This window comes from Eleutherodactylus coqui, chromosome 1 (genome assembly GCF_035609145.1).
Source record: "Eleutherodactylus coqui strain aEleCoq1 chromosome 1, aEleCoq1.hap1, whole genome shotgun sequence".
NCBI lineage: Eukaryota > Metazoa > Chordata > Amphibia > Anura > Eleutherodactylidae > Eleutherodactylus > Eleutherodactylus coqui.
Window position 1 is genome coordinate 54,122,642 of NC_089837.1, and position 16,573 is coordinate 54,139,214.

Below are 16,573 nucleotides of genomic sequence, written 5' to 3' on the forward strand. Positions count from 1 at the left end.
TATGGTATGAGAGAGTTTATAAATGTGAGTGATTTAGAGTGGGAAGGAGTTGAGCTTCCATCTTCTACAGCTGCTAGAGAAAACACAGAGACACATGGGGGCACCTTCAGCCCTTGTGTGTTGAAGATGGAGGAAAAGGAGAGATTCCCCATACCAAATGTGATTGGATGTTGATGAAGTGACACCCGAGAGAGAGAGAGCATCTGTGAGTTCTAGTGTGTGCTTCTTTCAAGGCCACTGCAGAGGTACTATCTATCTCTACTGATTTTCCTATGCGGCTGTCTGAAGTCTGGATCACCGCATAGAGGTACACACTTTATTTGTCACACCCACGCGTCTTCAAGGCTGGGTGGAGGTACTACAAGATAATTTCTGTTCACACATGTACGTCTTTGAGCCTGTAAGAGCCGTGTGGACGTTCTAATCTCTGAAGTCTATTCATTTGCCTGCACTGTAAAGTCAACAATTGAACTGCCTTGTATTGTTTATTCTTTATTCAAGTAAAGTTTATGCCGGGCTCTGACATTCCCAGACCCATGGTACTGAAGAACTGTCTGTGGCTAAATTACTTATCCACCGATGGTCATACGGGTGTGAGTGTTGGAACGGTGGCGTCACCTGTGACAAATGGTTTCCTGTTCTCTCCAGTTATTGTGCATCCCTATCCTAGGGGTGACCAGGGTAGGCTTCAGCGCTACCCTGGCCTTGGCTGTGGGTGTCTTTCCGGAATGGAGCATGGTAAGTGCCGCCGTAACAAGCGAGCACTATACCCTCCCAGCTCCCCACATATGTCAGGTGTCCGGGGTCTCCCTATGGGACGTTGCAATGGGTATAAAACATTGAAATTTTGCTATGTATTATACCAGTGATCAGGACACCAGATGCTCAAGTCCCCTTAAGGGGCTAAAAAAAGGTTTATAAAAATGTTAAAGAACATAAAAACCACCAAAAATTAAATGTAAAAAAAAAACTTCGCATTCATCACATGAAAATAAAGAGTTGAGTCTTTATTTACATTATTATGACCACCAACTAATAACCAGAGTAATCACTCTGTGCCACACGGACAGCAGCCAGACTGGCTGGGAATGACTCAGTAAAGTGCTGGTAGGTGGTCTCAGGTATCTGGAGCCATGCTGACTGCAGTGCATCCCACACTATGATATGTATGTAGAATACTGGAATCTTAGCTGACCAGGGCAACTGATCTTGTTTATAAATATTGAGACCAGTGCGACCAACTCCCTTGTCAAGGAAATATGAGAGATTGGATGGTCTGATCTTTAAGGTTGATCTTTGAACTTCATGGATTGAGCTTTGAAGTTGGATGGGTTGATCTTTGGTACTTTTTTGGTGATTTCCATACCATGCCCTCATACTTCTGGTCCGTACATAAAGCAAATACTCACTAAGGACTGGAGAGAGCACTATGCTACGCAGCAAGCAGGGGTATTCTTGTATCTTGTCACCACAGGAAGTGTGGGTGGTGACAAGATACTAGGTGCTTGACAGGAAGTTGGCGCCCCCTGTTTCTGATAAGCTGTAATTTATCGCCCTCACAGCAGGTCCTGGCTCTCAGCACAGCACAGCAGTATCCTCATGTGAGTATACTGCGTGTGCTGCTGGACCCGCTGTGACTGTAGGTGGCAGTGCCCTCCCCCAGCAGCGCTGCAGTGCCTGTGGCCTCCCCTTACCGTGGCCGTTGTCACTCTCCCCGCCTGCACTGTCCCCGGTGGTGGCAGCGGCCTCCCGGCAGCAGCGCTGCACTGACTCTGCCCTCCCCTTAGCAAACCCGCTGTCAGTATCCGAAGGCGACACTGTATCCAGCGGCAGCAGTGTGAAGATCAGCGGCTCCACTCCCTTGTAGCGGCCAGCAAGAAGAAAACGGAGAGGCATTGCTCTGCACATCTAAGTGGTTAAGCGCACCGATGGGGCTGACTCAGATCTGTTTGTGGCCAGCACTGTAAGTCCCCCCACATCAAGAAGCAGCCTGTTCTCTGGCCACACACTGCCATGAGTTTAGCCTTGTCATGAGGGTTAGGTTTAGGGGTGTTTTGGGGTTAGGCTTACATTATTTTTTCTGTTACATGGAAGCCTTTTCAGTGAATAATGTAAGCCTAACAGCTACACTAATCCCTAACCGTCCAGCCAAGGCTAAAATCACTACACACGGTTCTGCTAGGACCTTTGAGAAGTCACCAATCGGAAGCTGGGGGTGTGACTTTCTGCATCCAAGCCCTGTCAAACCCCTAGCTTCCTGGTGGTGACAAGATACAATAATACTGCGAGCAGGAATGTATGAAGCATGTATTGACACATAGCTTTCACATACTGTACTTGTTCAAGAAAATTGGAACCCTTGGCTGACCAAAACTGCTGACCTTCCTTAGGAACGATGCACAGTCCTCCTGGTAAGGGCGCTTTCACACAAGCTTATATCAGCTGGCCGATATACGCTACCATCTAAGGTGTAAAAACTCATGAACAGGCGCACAAACGTTAAATGGCATGGGCCCTGGCGCACATAGGCCACCAAGCCATTGCCCCTTCCCTACACCCTCACCGACTCACCTCCTCTCTGGCTGTTTGCAATAGGAGGGGCGGGGCTAAGCTCCCGCACCCTCCCCTTGTCAGTAGCCAGCAATGGGATGAGGCAGGACGTGGTGGTGCTTAGCTCCACCCCCGTCCCGCCCGCTCTCATTGCAATCAGCAGGAGGAGAGGAGAGAAGAGGGAGGGAGTTTAGCAGTCACGCCATATATTGGCCATCCAGGTGCTTTTACATTGCCGGACTACGGCCATGTGTTCTGATGCATTGGAATCCAATTCATCAGACTATAGTGTATATCGGCCTACCGTGAAAACGGTGGGCCGATATATGCTCATGTGAAAGAGCCCTAAGGAAGACATAAAAAAAGCAGGTTGGATGAACTGTTCTATTCAAATCAAATGGGCTAAATCTAAGGTTGGGTGAGCTGATCTTTGAAGTTGGGTGGGCTAAGATCTAAGGTTGAATGGGCTATTCTTTAAAGTCAAATGGGTTCAACTTTGAAGATGGGTATTCTGATCTGTGATTTTGAATGAATGAATCAATGTATTGATGAACAGATTCGTTAAGGTTGGATAGGCTGATGTTTTAATATTTGGAGTTGAATGGTCTTTTCTTTAAGGGCTCTATTGCATTGAATAGATTATCTTATGAATTGTTTGTTTGCATGCTAATTGTTAGGTGTAAATGTGTGCAGCAACTGAATGATCAACGATAAATCATTAAATTATCACAGATTTGGAACCTTCATGTGGACCTAAAAATCATTGTTCGTCTGCTGAAAATTCTTTGGTATAAATAAGTGTCGTAACGATTTCCTCAGTAGAAAGCCGTGGCAGAAGGGTTGACTAGTTATGGTTATATTCTATTGAAGAATCGAAACTACCCAATTATTGTTTACTGTAATTGCATGCCAAAGGAATGATATACGATCGCTATTTCCTGCTGGTGGCATGCTTGTTCCAATTTATCTTCGAATGTAAAGGGGCCCTATGTTCGGAGGAGGGGATCTTTGAGGATAAATAGGCTTATTTTTGACCTTATATGGACTAAGATTTGAAGTTGAATTGACTGATTTCTGAGGTTGGGTGGGTTGACCTTTGAGGTGAAGTGAACTGATCTGTGAGATTGCAGAGTTGATTTTTGAGGTTGGTTGGACTAAATCTTTGAGGTTGAAACAAAACATCACAGAAAAGCAGCCATTTACTTAGTGATACAAGAGGGCAGGTAAAAACACCCGATATCGCTAAACATGTAGCCAGCCAAACTGCTAAGTGGAGGAACCACCACACATGTGCAAGGTGAGTGGCTGTTCATCAGTGCTTTGCACATGTGTGGTGGCTCCTCCATTTAGCAGTTTGGCTGTCGGCATGTTGAGGGATATGTAGTGTTTTTACCTGCCCTCTTAAGGGCGCATTCAGCTGACCGTATATCGGTCGGGTATTCATGCGTCTCCCTCTGCAGGGGGAGGAGGCCCGAAGAGTCGGGAGCAGTGCTCTGAGCTCCCACCCCCTCTCCGCCAACTCTCAACCCCTCTGACATATTTGCAATGAGGGGAGGTTGGACGGGGGTGGAGCTAATTCCCAAAACATAGCCCCACTCCGTCCCACCCCCTCTCATTGCAAATAGTGGAGAGGGGGTGGAGAGGAGGCAGAGAGGGGGCGGGAGCTCAGTTCCTGCTCCCGGTTCTTCCAGCCTCCTCCCTCTGCCGAGAGAGACGCCGTATATCGGCCGGCGTGAATACCCAGCCGATATATGGTCATCTGAATAAGCCCTAAGTAAGTATGTAAATGGCCGCTTTTCTGTGATTTTTATTTATTTATTTATATATATTTTTTTATTTTTAAATCTTTGAGGTTGGGTGGGCTGATCTGTGAGGTTGGGTAGACTAATCTTTAAGGGCTAATTCCCACAAACTAATTTCTGTCGCTTTTCCTGTGTCGGAAATCCGCGGCGGAATAACGCAGCTATTAGGTTCTATTGAACCTAATAACTGAGTGCTCACATGTGTGATTCTGCCGCGGATTTCCACCGCTTGAAAAAATCGCGTCATGTTCTAATTCACCGCTTTTTCCGCTGTGGGAGGTCTCCATTAATATAGTATTAATGGAGGCCTCTGGATTTCCGTCGCGGAATTACGCTATCGCTCACGGGCACTGATGTTTTTAAACGCATTACTCCCGCAGCGGAAATCCGTGGGCGTGTCCTGCTCCATCCGTGGGCAGGAGGCCTAAGATTGAATAGACTGATCTTTGAAGATGGATGATCTGTGAGGTTCAGTAGATTAATCTTTAAGTTAGGATGGACAGATCTTTGAGGGTTGATGAGTTGACCTTTGAAGTTGAATTGGCTGATCTTTGAGGTTAGGTGGAGTGATCTTTGAGGTGAGGTAAACCAATCTTCCAGGTTGCAGAGTTGATTTTTGGAATTTGATGTGTTGACCTTTGAAGTTGGGTGGGCAGATCTTTGGGGTTGGGTGGACTGGTCTTTTTAGGGTGGATGGGTTGAGATTTGAAGTTGAATTGCTGATCTTTGAGATTGGGTGGGCTGATCTCTAAGGATGGGTGGGCTGATGTTTTGAAGTTGGATGGACTAATCTTTGAGGTTGTATGGGCTGATATCTTGTACCTTAAAGATGTGGGGGTTTATATGCCATTAGAAAAGACCATTGTGAGCCCAGTAGCATTGTGCCAAGTCACTGTTGAGCAAGTGACATTGTGCCAATGACTTAGTGCCAAAACCTTGAATATCTAGTATTTTGTGATCAAGTGGTCCATTGCCTAATCCTTCATTTTACACTAGGTCTCCGCTAATCCAGTGGTACAATATCACGTCCCTGGTGAATCAGTGGTTTAGTCTTATTCCCTATTAATAGAATGGTTTAGCTGTCCCACCTACCTGATGTGGTGCAGTACTATGTTTCTACTCAATGGTGAAGTGAAATCATTGCTTCAGACTCTAGCACATGGCAGGCTAGTGGTGTGCTTCCATAGCAGGTGATCTAGTGCTCCAGTGTGGTTTAGTGTCCATGACTAGTAAAGTAGTGGCACAAAGTCTTATTCTTCCTTTTCAGTCCAGTGGTGTAGTCTTCTGTACAGGATGTGTACCGACACTAGCTGTACTAACCATGTCTCCCAGTACTCAGACACTCCCAGCACTTACAATAGGACTAAACTGTATAATAACTGGATCATCTCCAAAATAATAGATATGAAGCATGTATCAACACAGCAGAAAAACACAAATTCAAAACTAGAGATTCACCATTAGAGGACAGCGACAGAAAGTGATGGTAACTGGATGATGAGGATGAACCTGACGATGGAGACTGGAGCAGATGGTATGCAACAGAAATAATGACTAGAGAAATCCTATCCCTACTCCTAGCTCTGCCTACATTTTCCCTTATTCTCTCTTTGACACTGACCCTAACACCAGACACCACTGCCCCTAAGTACAGTTGTTCTCAGTTATTGCTATAGACAACCCTATCTAAAATGCTATCCCTGAAAACAAGAGGGTACAAGGATCCAGACAAAAATTCAAATAAGCAAGTTAGTGAACCGAGGCTGGACAGCTGCAAAAAAAGGAATAAGCAAAGAAAACAGAAACTAGGAAACCAAGACTGGATTAGACAATGATATGAGAAATGGGGGTGAGTGGGGCGGGGGGCAGAGCTAAGCTCCCGCCCCCTCCCCTTGTCCACAGCCAGCAATGGGACTGGGCGGGAGAGAGCAGAGCTGAGCTTCGTCCCCGTCTTCGTCTTCTCCCATTGCAAACACTAGAGGCAGAGAGCAGGCGAGGAGGAGGGAAGGGGGGGGGGGGCTGCTCAGATGGCCGGCCGATCTACGCTCCTGTAAATAAGCTCTACCGGTGTAGAAAAAAACAGAAAACTTTCCTTTTTTTTAAAACCCATTGAAATCAGTGGGGAATAAAATGAAAACGTTCATTTCCATTTTAATTCCGTTTCTCTGCTCCAAAAACGGAACAAAGAGACGAAGTTGTAACTGACAGCCCAAACGCAAGTGTGAAGGTACCATTGTGGAGCAGGGGACGAAAATAATAAAATGGCATCCCAGATCTGTCAAAATGACGCCAACCGGCAGCTCCTCGTGAGTCCTACTGACAAGAGCGGTTTTCGTCCGTTTTCCGGGCTCCATTTATAACAATAGATTCCATCATAGATTAGAGGCGAAAACCATAGCCGATAATGGCTTCTGTCGGCTTTCTGTCGTTCTTTATGACGGACTCCATTAATAATCCGTCCCTTCGCTGTTTTTGAAGGAGAGAAACTGAAATAAAACAAAAAAAAATGGATACTTTGTTCTTCCCTATTGATTTCAATGGGGTTTAGAAAAAGCTGAAAGCAAACGGAAAGGCTACATTTTGCTTCCATTTCGTTCTTTCTGATCTGATGTGAAGCAGCCTTTATTGCAGTTTATTGAAGCAGCCTTTATGACGGAAACCCTGAACTAACGCAGGAGTGAGAACACAGGGCGGTGATAACGGAGCTTGCAGTTCCGGCCTCCGGCCAGCAGAGGCCGCTGTGCGGATCTCTGTCCGACCGTTAGACGCTCCGCTCACCGCTGCTCTCAGCTCGTCTCTCCACTAGCGGCCGCGGAGTCGCCGAGTTCCCGGACAGCACCGGCCGTTCCCCCCAGTGACGGAGGCCACAGACCGCAGACATGCCGCGTATAATGATAAAGGGCGGGGTGTGGAGGAACACGGAGGTGAGTGGGGGGAGGCCTCCATGCTGCGGCCTGCGGGGACTTGTAGTTCTACCGCTGTAGCACAGCATGTGATGGTGGCATGCTGGGACTTGTACCTCTGCAGCAGATCATGGGTGGTCATGCTGGGACTTATGGTTCTACAGAGGGTGACTTGCAGAGTTTACCTGGACTAGCCTGCTGGGACTTGTAGTTCTCGGCGGCCGTGCGACGTATGGAGTGGTCCACATCCAGCCAATGTCTCGGTGCACCTACCTAACGACACGAGGGGACTGCGATCACCGGGGTCCGCCATTATAGCGTCAGCGCCGTTTACACGGAACGCTTGTTGCTTTAAATTCCCTCGAATGGACGACAGTGCGTGATAATCGTCACGGTAACCGTGGACCATCGCGCACTTCTCGTTCGTCGCTGAAATTCCGATGGCATAAAAATCACCACCGTTCGCTTGTTTATGTCTAAACGCGCCCCGCTTAGCGTTTACGTAGAATGAGTGCGAACCGCTGCAAACTAGTTCGCGGGACGCCATTCGCTCCTTTAGATGAGAATCGCCTGGTGTTGGAGGACAGTACTGCGACCGCGCCCTCCGCTCCGGCTAACCGGGCTGTAGACTTGGGCTGGGTTCACACTGGGCGGATTTGCCGTGGAAATTCCGTTTGAAATTTCGCCGCGGCAAATCTGCTAATCCCAGAATTGGCCAGCCATGTGGACGAGATTTCTCAGAAATGTCGTCCACACGGGGCAGCGAATCCGCCGCGGCAAAGGCGGCGCGGCTTCGCCGGCTGCAGCATGTCCATTTTTTCCTTCTTCCGCTGTGGCCGTTCTCTCCCATAGGAGCGCCGGCCGCAGCGGAAGAGCGAGCGAGCGGCAGGCCGCTTCAAAACCCACGGCTAAGTGCTGCGGGTTTTGAAGCAGCGGACTCCCGGCGGAAATCTCGTGGTATTTCGCTGTAGCCAAACCGCGAGATTTCCGCCCGGAATCAGCCCCGTGTGAACCCAGCGTTAGGGTCCCAACAGGCATATCTACACAGATGATCCACTATGGAAAAATCTGCATCGCTGTCCGTGCCGCATCCTAACTGATTGGCGCGGATCCGCAGCAGATTTCACCCTTTCAATTGAGTTTTGGGGGTGAAACCCGCTGCAGATCCGCGCCAATGTATCAATACTTCCACTGTGAAAATTGTGCAGCAAATCAGCCACGAAGGAGCAGACCTGCAGGCGGCGCACGGCTCTAAGCGTAAGCGGGGGTGACGTACTGTCTGTAGCCCGTGAGCCGGCGGACTGCCACGTATGGCGGCAAAATTATACTGTGCGCGACCACGTATCTCACACACGCTGTTATGCGCAGTCCACCTGTTTTGTTTGTTTGTTTTTTTTTGGGGGGGGGGGGTATTTATATGTCTCACGTCCACAAAATCATTTACCGGAATATTTGCCTATCATGCGATAAATAAGCACGCCACCGCGGCCGATGAAGTGGCCAGTTAGTGTAATTAGTTCTGTATGTTCTATCTCCCTGCGAAGGAAAATAAAACCTGCTGGGAGTTTTTTAAATTTTTTTGCACGACAGAATTGCGAATGCAAGATACACGACTGTGATTGAAATCAGTAGCTTCTATTCACTGCATGCGCAAATGTTGTGTATGCAAATACGGTCGTGTGAATCCGACATTAGGAGATATTGTGCGGCTTTTCTTGGATCTCTGCGTTGTTCCTCTGTTATTCCTCCTGGAAATATAATACACTGACAACTGAGCGCCACTGGTCTGCCTGTCAGATCGGTGTCCCTAAAGGCCCATTTAGACCCAACGATTATTGCTCAAAATTCGCTCAAAGCCGTCTTTTGAGTGATAACCGTTCCGACTCAATGCACAGACATCGTGCAGCCTTCGTGTACGATTCGTTCCTCACTCAATTCTAGTTTTCTAGAATTGAGCGATGAACTTTTATCAGCGGCGCAGGCTGTTATCACAGTCGGCAGCGCTGATAAGATTGTTTCAGCCTGAGTCCCGCTGGTAGTTCACAGTGGGACGCGAGCTGTAAGCGCGGAGAACAATGCAGCTGTTTGCTTATGCAGAACAGCTGTATTGTTCGCCGAGCGATAGCAACGATGTCCCATTCCGCCTGCATGCCTCTTAAGTAGTTACTATAGACTATGCAAAGATGTTCGCTCAAAACTGTCACTCAAACTGTCGTTTAAGCGATCATCTGTCAGTGTAAATGGGGTCTAAGACACAGCAGCCATATCTTCAGAGAGTTAAGGCTATATATGGGGAAAGTTCTACAACTATCTAATACTATTTTGTTTCAATTCCTCACCATTTCTAAGATCTCTGCTTGCTGTCAATGCATGAAAGTATTCGGAGACTGAAACCAATCCTGCTTACCCAGCTGCCAGGAGATGTTCACACAGTGGGGGTTTGCAAGTTGCCGGGTTACTGAACAACCCCCATGTAGGGCTGCCGCTGTACTTGCCCCTCCTCGGCCGGCCGCTGCAGTCCCAGTAACTGTTTTGATAGATGATGTCACAGCCAATGAGAGGCTGCAGCATCCCGTTACCGATCTCTTGCCATCATGCCACTAAGGATGTGAGCGCCGCTGCCAGGAGAACAAGCAGTGACACTGCACCCTTTGATTGGCTGCAGCGGTCACCTGACCACCTGTGACGGCAGCTACCACAACAATCATTGGGACCACAGCGGGGCTGCTGCGCTGGATCCTATAATCAGTAGGGCATAGTAACCTGAGTGTAGCCTGTTATGCCCCACTAATGGGGGCTGTTTGGTAACAGGACAACCTCTTTCATCAGGTTTTGACGCAGAATCCGTGTGGCATTTGTGCCAATTCTGCGGCCAATCCATACCCATTACTGTCAGTGGGAATTAGCGCTATATTGTATACCACCTGCATTCCCGATCTGCATGCTGAACAGTGGCTTCACTTCTTGGGATTCCACATTCAGGTTGGCCCTTGAGAAGCACTAACTGTGTGTGACTCCGCGGGTCTGCATGTGCTGGCAAAGCGCCCACGGCTTGGCTGCACGTTTCTGCTGCGGTTTGTACTGGCAGGATCCACATGGAATAATCAGCATCAGACTCTGCAGTGTAAACATGCCCTTACAAGCCCTGCCCCGTATTGGGACGGTTAGGCAGCATTGTCCTCATTCACTGACAGCAAGCATATTTGAAAATTATGAGGAATTGAAACACAAAGTACTTTACAAAGTTGCTGAACTCAACAAGACGCCTCTTTCTGTGTGGGCGTCACAAACGGTAGCGTTCCTCGGATGAGACTTCCGTTAGTCTGAGTGTTTCTCGCTCTGGCGGCCTGGCTTGTCTATGTATTACACTGTCTTACGTAGAATGGTGGACGCTGCAGGTCTCCCGGGGGAGAACGTCTGCCCCCAGGCTGCGGTGAGCTGCGCCCCTTTAAGTTTGGATAATGATTGATGTTATCTCTTTAATAGGATGAGATCCTCAAGGCGGCTGTTATGAAATATGGCAAAAACCAATGGTCTCGTATCGCCTCCCTACTGCATCGGAAGTCCGCCAAGCAGTGCAAAGCCCGATGGTAACGTAAACCCTTCTATTGCTTCGTAGTAAAATCTGTAATCGTTTCTACAGAATCTGCCGCCGTCATGCAGAAAATTAATATTCCTCTCTTCACATATGGCGCCGCTTATCCAACCAGACAGGGCATCAGAATGCTGCCGGCCTAATTGCCATTTTTTCTCATTCCTTAACAGGTATGAATGGCTGGACCCCAGTATTAAGAAGACAGAATGGTCACGTGAGGAGGAGGAGAAGCTGCTGCACTTGGCCAAGCTGATGCCCACACAGTGGAGAACGATCGCCCCCATCATTGGCAGGACGGCCGCCCAGTGTCTGGAGCACTATGAGTACTTGCTGTAAGTGGTGCTGCTGGTTCTCTGCGACTTCTACTGTTGATGAGCTCTCCTCAGGATAAGTCATCAGTAGTTGCTTGGTGGGGGTCTGCTACTCAAGATCCACACCCATCAGTCGATCACCCGGCACTGTCGGTGCGGCCAGCGATGGAAGTGGTAGCCTTGTCCATATTGCTGCAGCCCAGGTTGGTACTGCATTAAATTTAATAGGAGCTGAGCCTTTACTACCAACCCGGGCAGCTGCAATGTTGGCAGTGCTGACAGTAGTGAATTCTGAATCTTGGACAACCTCTCTAAGGCCGATTATCGCTGCAGAATTCGCTGTCAGACAGCCGCTGCGAATTCCGCAGCAATGTCCGTCCATAGACATGCTGGGGAAAACAATTCTCCCCTGCCCACGAGCGGAAACCAACTGCGATTTTCCGCTCGCGGGGAAGCATTGCAGCTTGTTCTATTTTGTGCAGAAAATTGCACGGATGGCTTCCATTGCAGTCCATGGAAGCCGTCTGTCCCGCGATACTTCTGCAGTGAGCACTGCGGAAGTACCGTGAGAATCCGCGTCGCTGCACTGCGCGCTGGCCGAGATGCTCGCAGTGGATCCCGACAGGTGAGTATTGGGTCTCTGGGGGGCGCCGAGTCTGATTCCACTGTGATATTTCGCATTTGGAACCTGACCCGGCCGTGGGCATGAGGCCTAAAGAGGAAGTACAGCTCAATCGGAAGGTGACTCCTTTACCTCCACAAGATAGAAACCTGTGCAGACCTGCTACTTCTCACCGCTGCTACAGTTGTATCCAGGGTATACAAATTCTTTGTCTGGACTTCAGACTGATACATTGTAACAAATTACATTCACAAAGGACTCTGCTGATTTCACTATGGAACAATGCATCATGGGAGCTGAGATGATAGACCTAAGGTTGTGTTCACCTAGCACAAGATCTGCTCCTGTACTTCAAGGGGTTTTCCCATCTCAGACTTTTATGTATTTACATGTGATGAAATCTTCGTGTGAAAAATCATGAGAATCTCAGTCAAAAACAGCAGCAGAAATCTGAGCGTTAAATGTGGATGTCTGTTGCAGATTTTAATTTTGACGGCTGCAGATCCCCATTTGGATTTTAGCTTCATCCAATCAAAAACCCGATGCAGAATCCACATTAAGAAGTGACACATCACTTTTTCCACATGCTGTTTTCAAATCTGCACATAGAGAAAATTCATCACCCTACACAGTATGGCGCACGGGGCCATTCAAGTGAATATGATGCTGTAATTACATAAACTTGATGTGGAATCCGCAGCAAAATCTGCTGTGTGAACCGGGTCATATGGGATATCAACAAGCTATGTAAAATTTTGATAGAGGCAGGTTCTATGTGTGGTACCCGCCTCTATCTCAAGAACTGAGCCCGACCATCCCCGGCCCTGCTGTATGCAGTGATCAGGAGTTACAAAAACAACTGAGCGTGCGGTTTCCATAATTCTCATCCAATGGGAGTTACGAAAAAGGTGTAGAATAATCTGCTGGTTTGTTTCCATACTTCTGGCTGTTGCATACAGAGGGTTATTGCCATCTCCCATGTTTGGCCATATCCCTTTGGAAATATCCCTTTTAACTAATTATTTTGCTATAATTTTATTCTTGAGTAGAATTGTGTCCAAATATGCTATTGTTCTCCCCCCCCCCCCCCCCCAGAGATAAAGCAGCTCAGAGGGACAATGAAGAGGAAGCGGCTGATGACCCTCGGAAGCTCAAACCTGGAGAAATTGACCCAAATCCCGAGACCAAACCTGCCAGGCCTGACCCTGTGGATATGGACGAAGGTACATCATCTTATAAATGCAGGGATGGCGTCTGCTGTACTCTGCCTGATGGCTCTTATCCTCTACTATGTGCATGCAATGTGTCTTCCTTACAGATGAGCTGGAGATGTTGTCTGAGGCTCGGGCTCGCCTTGCCAACACCCAGGGTAAAAAGGCCAAGAGGAAAGCGAGAGAAAAGCAGCTGGAGGAAGCCAGGTCGGTGGGGGGTTTTGGGTTGTATAACCCCTCTACTTTGTGTGCAGCTGCTGGTCAGACTCCAGTGTGAGAACTGGATACAATCCTTATGTAGCTGAATGAAAATCGGCAAGACCGTAGACTGACCCTACCGTATATCTTGTCATGTCCCAAGTCTAACAATAAAGTGGTGGATTCCATGTAGCTCTCCGGTTGGCAGGACATGTTAGGAGTAGTTTTGCTTCTCCAGCTGAAGACCATTGATGTGGCAGTTTCAGCATTTCAGTACTATGGTATTAATGTAGGGTCTCTTGAGAGGCTAGTAAGGCAATCCTTCCATATTTTATACATTAACCCATTAAGGAAGAAGCGCATTAAATTTATGGCGCTTGGTCGTGGACTTTAATCCCAGCCAATAGTAAAGAAATACGGCATAGGATTAAAGACCCTGCTTCTGCAATCAATGAGAAGCAAGACGGGTTGTCGGCTGTTAGTCACAGCTGAGAACCCGAAGGAGAAGACAGGAGTGGTTTTAACTTGTGCTTTCTCTAGTACCTAGCTCTCAATAAGCGCTATGTACTAAGAAGTGGAAGCATAACTTCCACTACGCGAGCCGGCGGTCACGTGGCCGCCGGGATTCCCTGCTACAGCAGAGCTACAGGGCCCCAGCAGAGCCTGATCAGCTCTGCCAGTGACTATTGTCACTATAGGGGATGTTTACCCCTGTAACTGGGGATCCTATGAATGCTGCTCCAATGGATGCCTCAGCTACAGTGGGAAAGTGTCAAAGAAAAAACATGTGAATGTGGTGTATAACGTCATGAGGGACATATATGGGGAAAGAATAATTACATAAATAAGTAAAACAAGATTATAGAATAAAAGAAAAATAAAAAAGTGTGTGTGTGTGTGTATATATATATATATATGTGTGTGTGTGTGTGTGTCTCTGTATATATATATATATGTGTGTGTGTGTGTGTGTGTGTGTGTGTGTGTGTGTGTGTGTGTGTGTGATATATATATATATATATATATAAAATAGATAACACAAAGCCAAAACCATTGCCGTATGCGCCTTGTAATCCAAAACCATGCATATTATATATCAAAATGTCTGAAACAAAATTAGGAACCCGTTCCCATACTTTATTTTAGTGTAAATATACTAATTAAAAAATAACTATAAAAGTTGGAACTGAAAAACAGAAAAAAGTCAGTGAAAAAGATATTTAAAAAATCGCCCTATATATCACAGGGGGAAAAAAACACAGCAAAAATAATTTTGGTAGCTGAAGGGAAAAAATAGGGCAGTTAAACCACCACAGGGGGAAAATCCCTAAAAAGTGTCTGGTTCTTAATGACCCCTATTATAGACTAGTGTCCCAGCATGACAGCCGGTCTACTGAACAGAACTTGCAACATCATGGATCTGATGAGTCTGAGGCAGTAGACCCACAGCCAGGACATTCCTCTGTACAAAAGGCATAGAAATGCGCCCGGAATCTTGTATGAAAGTGGCCTTTTTTGGATATACTCACAGAAGATTTGTTGCAGAAGTTTTTCGTTCATCTGAACAGGTTTTTCCCTCTGCAGCAAGTGCACGAAGCTCGCACGCCTCATCCACATGCGTAGATTTTACAACTATCCCATTCAACAACTCTTATACTTATAGGGTTTGTTCACACCTGGTGGATTTGCGGTGGATTTGCTGCGGATGTGCAGCAGAATTTGCTACTTCAAGCTATAGGAGTGAAATCTGTGGATCTGCATCAAAATCTATACCAAATGGTGCAGATCCACAGCAAATTGGCTACGTGTGAATCCAATGAGCGGACCATTGGAATAATTATTGAACACAGCGGTCTGAGGGTTACGTTCCCCTTGGCTAATGTCCTGACTGTCACAGTACAGAGGCAATTTGTGGTTCGTGCACTTTGTGAATAACGCCGGTTCCATACGTCCGAGAAACTCGCGTACGATTTGAGTGGCGTCATATACATACACATCGCAGTGCAGAAAAAAATCGCTGCATGCTCTTATCTTTTCGCGTTCCTTGAAACGCATCGCCCATTGTTTTCAATGGGACAGTAAAACGCATCACACGCCGTGCAATGTGTTTTCCGGCCCCACTGAAAACAGCAGGTGATGAGTTCCGAGGGAATGCCCAAAGATAGGACATGCCGCAATTTTTTCCCCTCATCACGATACAATGTGGGAAAAAAATCGTTCATGTATATGACCCCATCCAAAAGAATGGGGTTCATAATTATGCGTCTCGTGAAGAACAAATCTTGCGCCGTTACAGAGGAGGTGCTGTTGCTTTCTTCAGTTACTTGAATTGCTCCTGCCTGGAAAGACGGCAAGTTGTGCAATAGAAGTAAATGAGGGAAGTGCTTTTCGGAGCCCTTTATTAGCAGCCAAGTACACATTGTATTAGTGTATCCAAGTACTGATTGAAAGCTGCCGCTGTATACAGGTTAATATTGCATCTTGTGAACAACCCTGATGGATATGTTTATCAGGATCTTACTAGACTATTGATACATTGGCATGATCTAATCAGATGTAACAGCCTCCTGACTTGCTGGTGCTTCTTTTTGGGGCTCCTCGTTGCACCTATAAATGATCCAACTTGGTTGATCCTACTGATGATTGTGTTGGTTACTCAGGCGCTTGGCGGCGCTTCAGAAGAGGCGAGAGCTGCGAGCAGCTGGGATTGAGATACAGAAGAAGAGGAAGAAGAAACGAGGAGTCGACTACAATGCTGAGATCCCGTTTGAGAAGAAGGCGGCCCCGGGGTTTTATGACACCTCTGAAGAGAATTATGATGCGTTGAATGCCGACTTCAGGAAACTGCGACAGCAGGACCTGGACGGGGAGCTCAGATCGTAAGTTATGGGACTGCAATGCTATATGAGACCTCTGATTGGGAGATTGTAAAAATCCCTCTCCGCTCCCACAATGACCGTTTACTACCCCTGTCTTTGGTTGCACGCTGGAGCGATGATATGTCCTCCCCAAAGGCATGCCCAAGGCAGACAATTGTTGGCTGCAGTAGCAACTTGACTTTATGTACGCTAATACTGACGCCAGAGGGTATTCTGCTTCTGTTTTCTCTTTTGTGCCCTTTGTAGCATCTAAGGAGTGTTCTATAGGGAATAGAAGTCCTGGCGATATTACTGCTTCTTTTGGAACTGCTAACTGCAATAAACATAGTGTTATATGACAACCCTGGCCGTTCTGGTAATATGGGACCCCTCAAAGTCTACTTCAAAGAATTTGCACCAAGATTAATTCTTATTACCTATCTACAGGATAGGGGAGAAGTATGATTGGATGGGGTCTCGCCAGTAGCGATCTACAGAACGTGGGTCCCGTGTCCCTTCCTTT

General features: G+C 47.2%; 1 protein-coding gene across 1 annotated transcript in view; it reads left to right on the top strand.

Moving 5' to 3' along the window:
- Window positions 1-7,116: 7,116 nt before the first annotated feature.
- The window catches only part of CDC5L (cell division cycle 5 like), a 29,848-nt gene continuing 20,391 nt past the window's right edge, over window positions 7,117-16,573 (top strand). Inside the window, exons 1-6 of the mRNA XM_066596218.1 lie at window positions 7,117-7,276; window positions 10,742-10,845; window positions 11,021-11,182; window positions 12,879-13,006; window positions 13,102-13,201; window positions 15,853-16,071. Of these exons, the coding sequence (XP_066452315.1) occupies window positions 7,232-7,276; window positions 10,742-10,845; window positions 11,021-11,182; window positions 12,879-13,006; window positions 13,102-13,201; window positions 15,853-16,071 (758 nt within the window). The 5' untranslated portion in view covers window positions 7,117-7,231. The remainder of the gene's footprint in view (window positions 7,277-10,741; window positions 10,846-11,020; window positions 11,183-12,878; window positions 13,007-13,101; window positions 13,202-15,852; window positions 16,072-16,573) is intronic.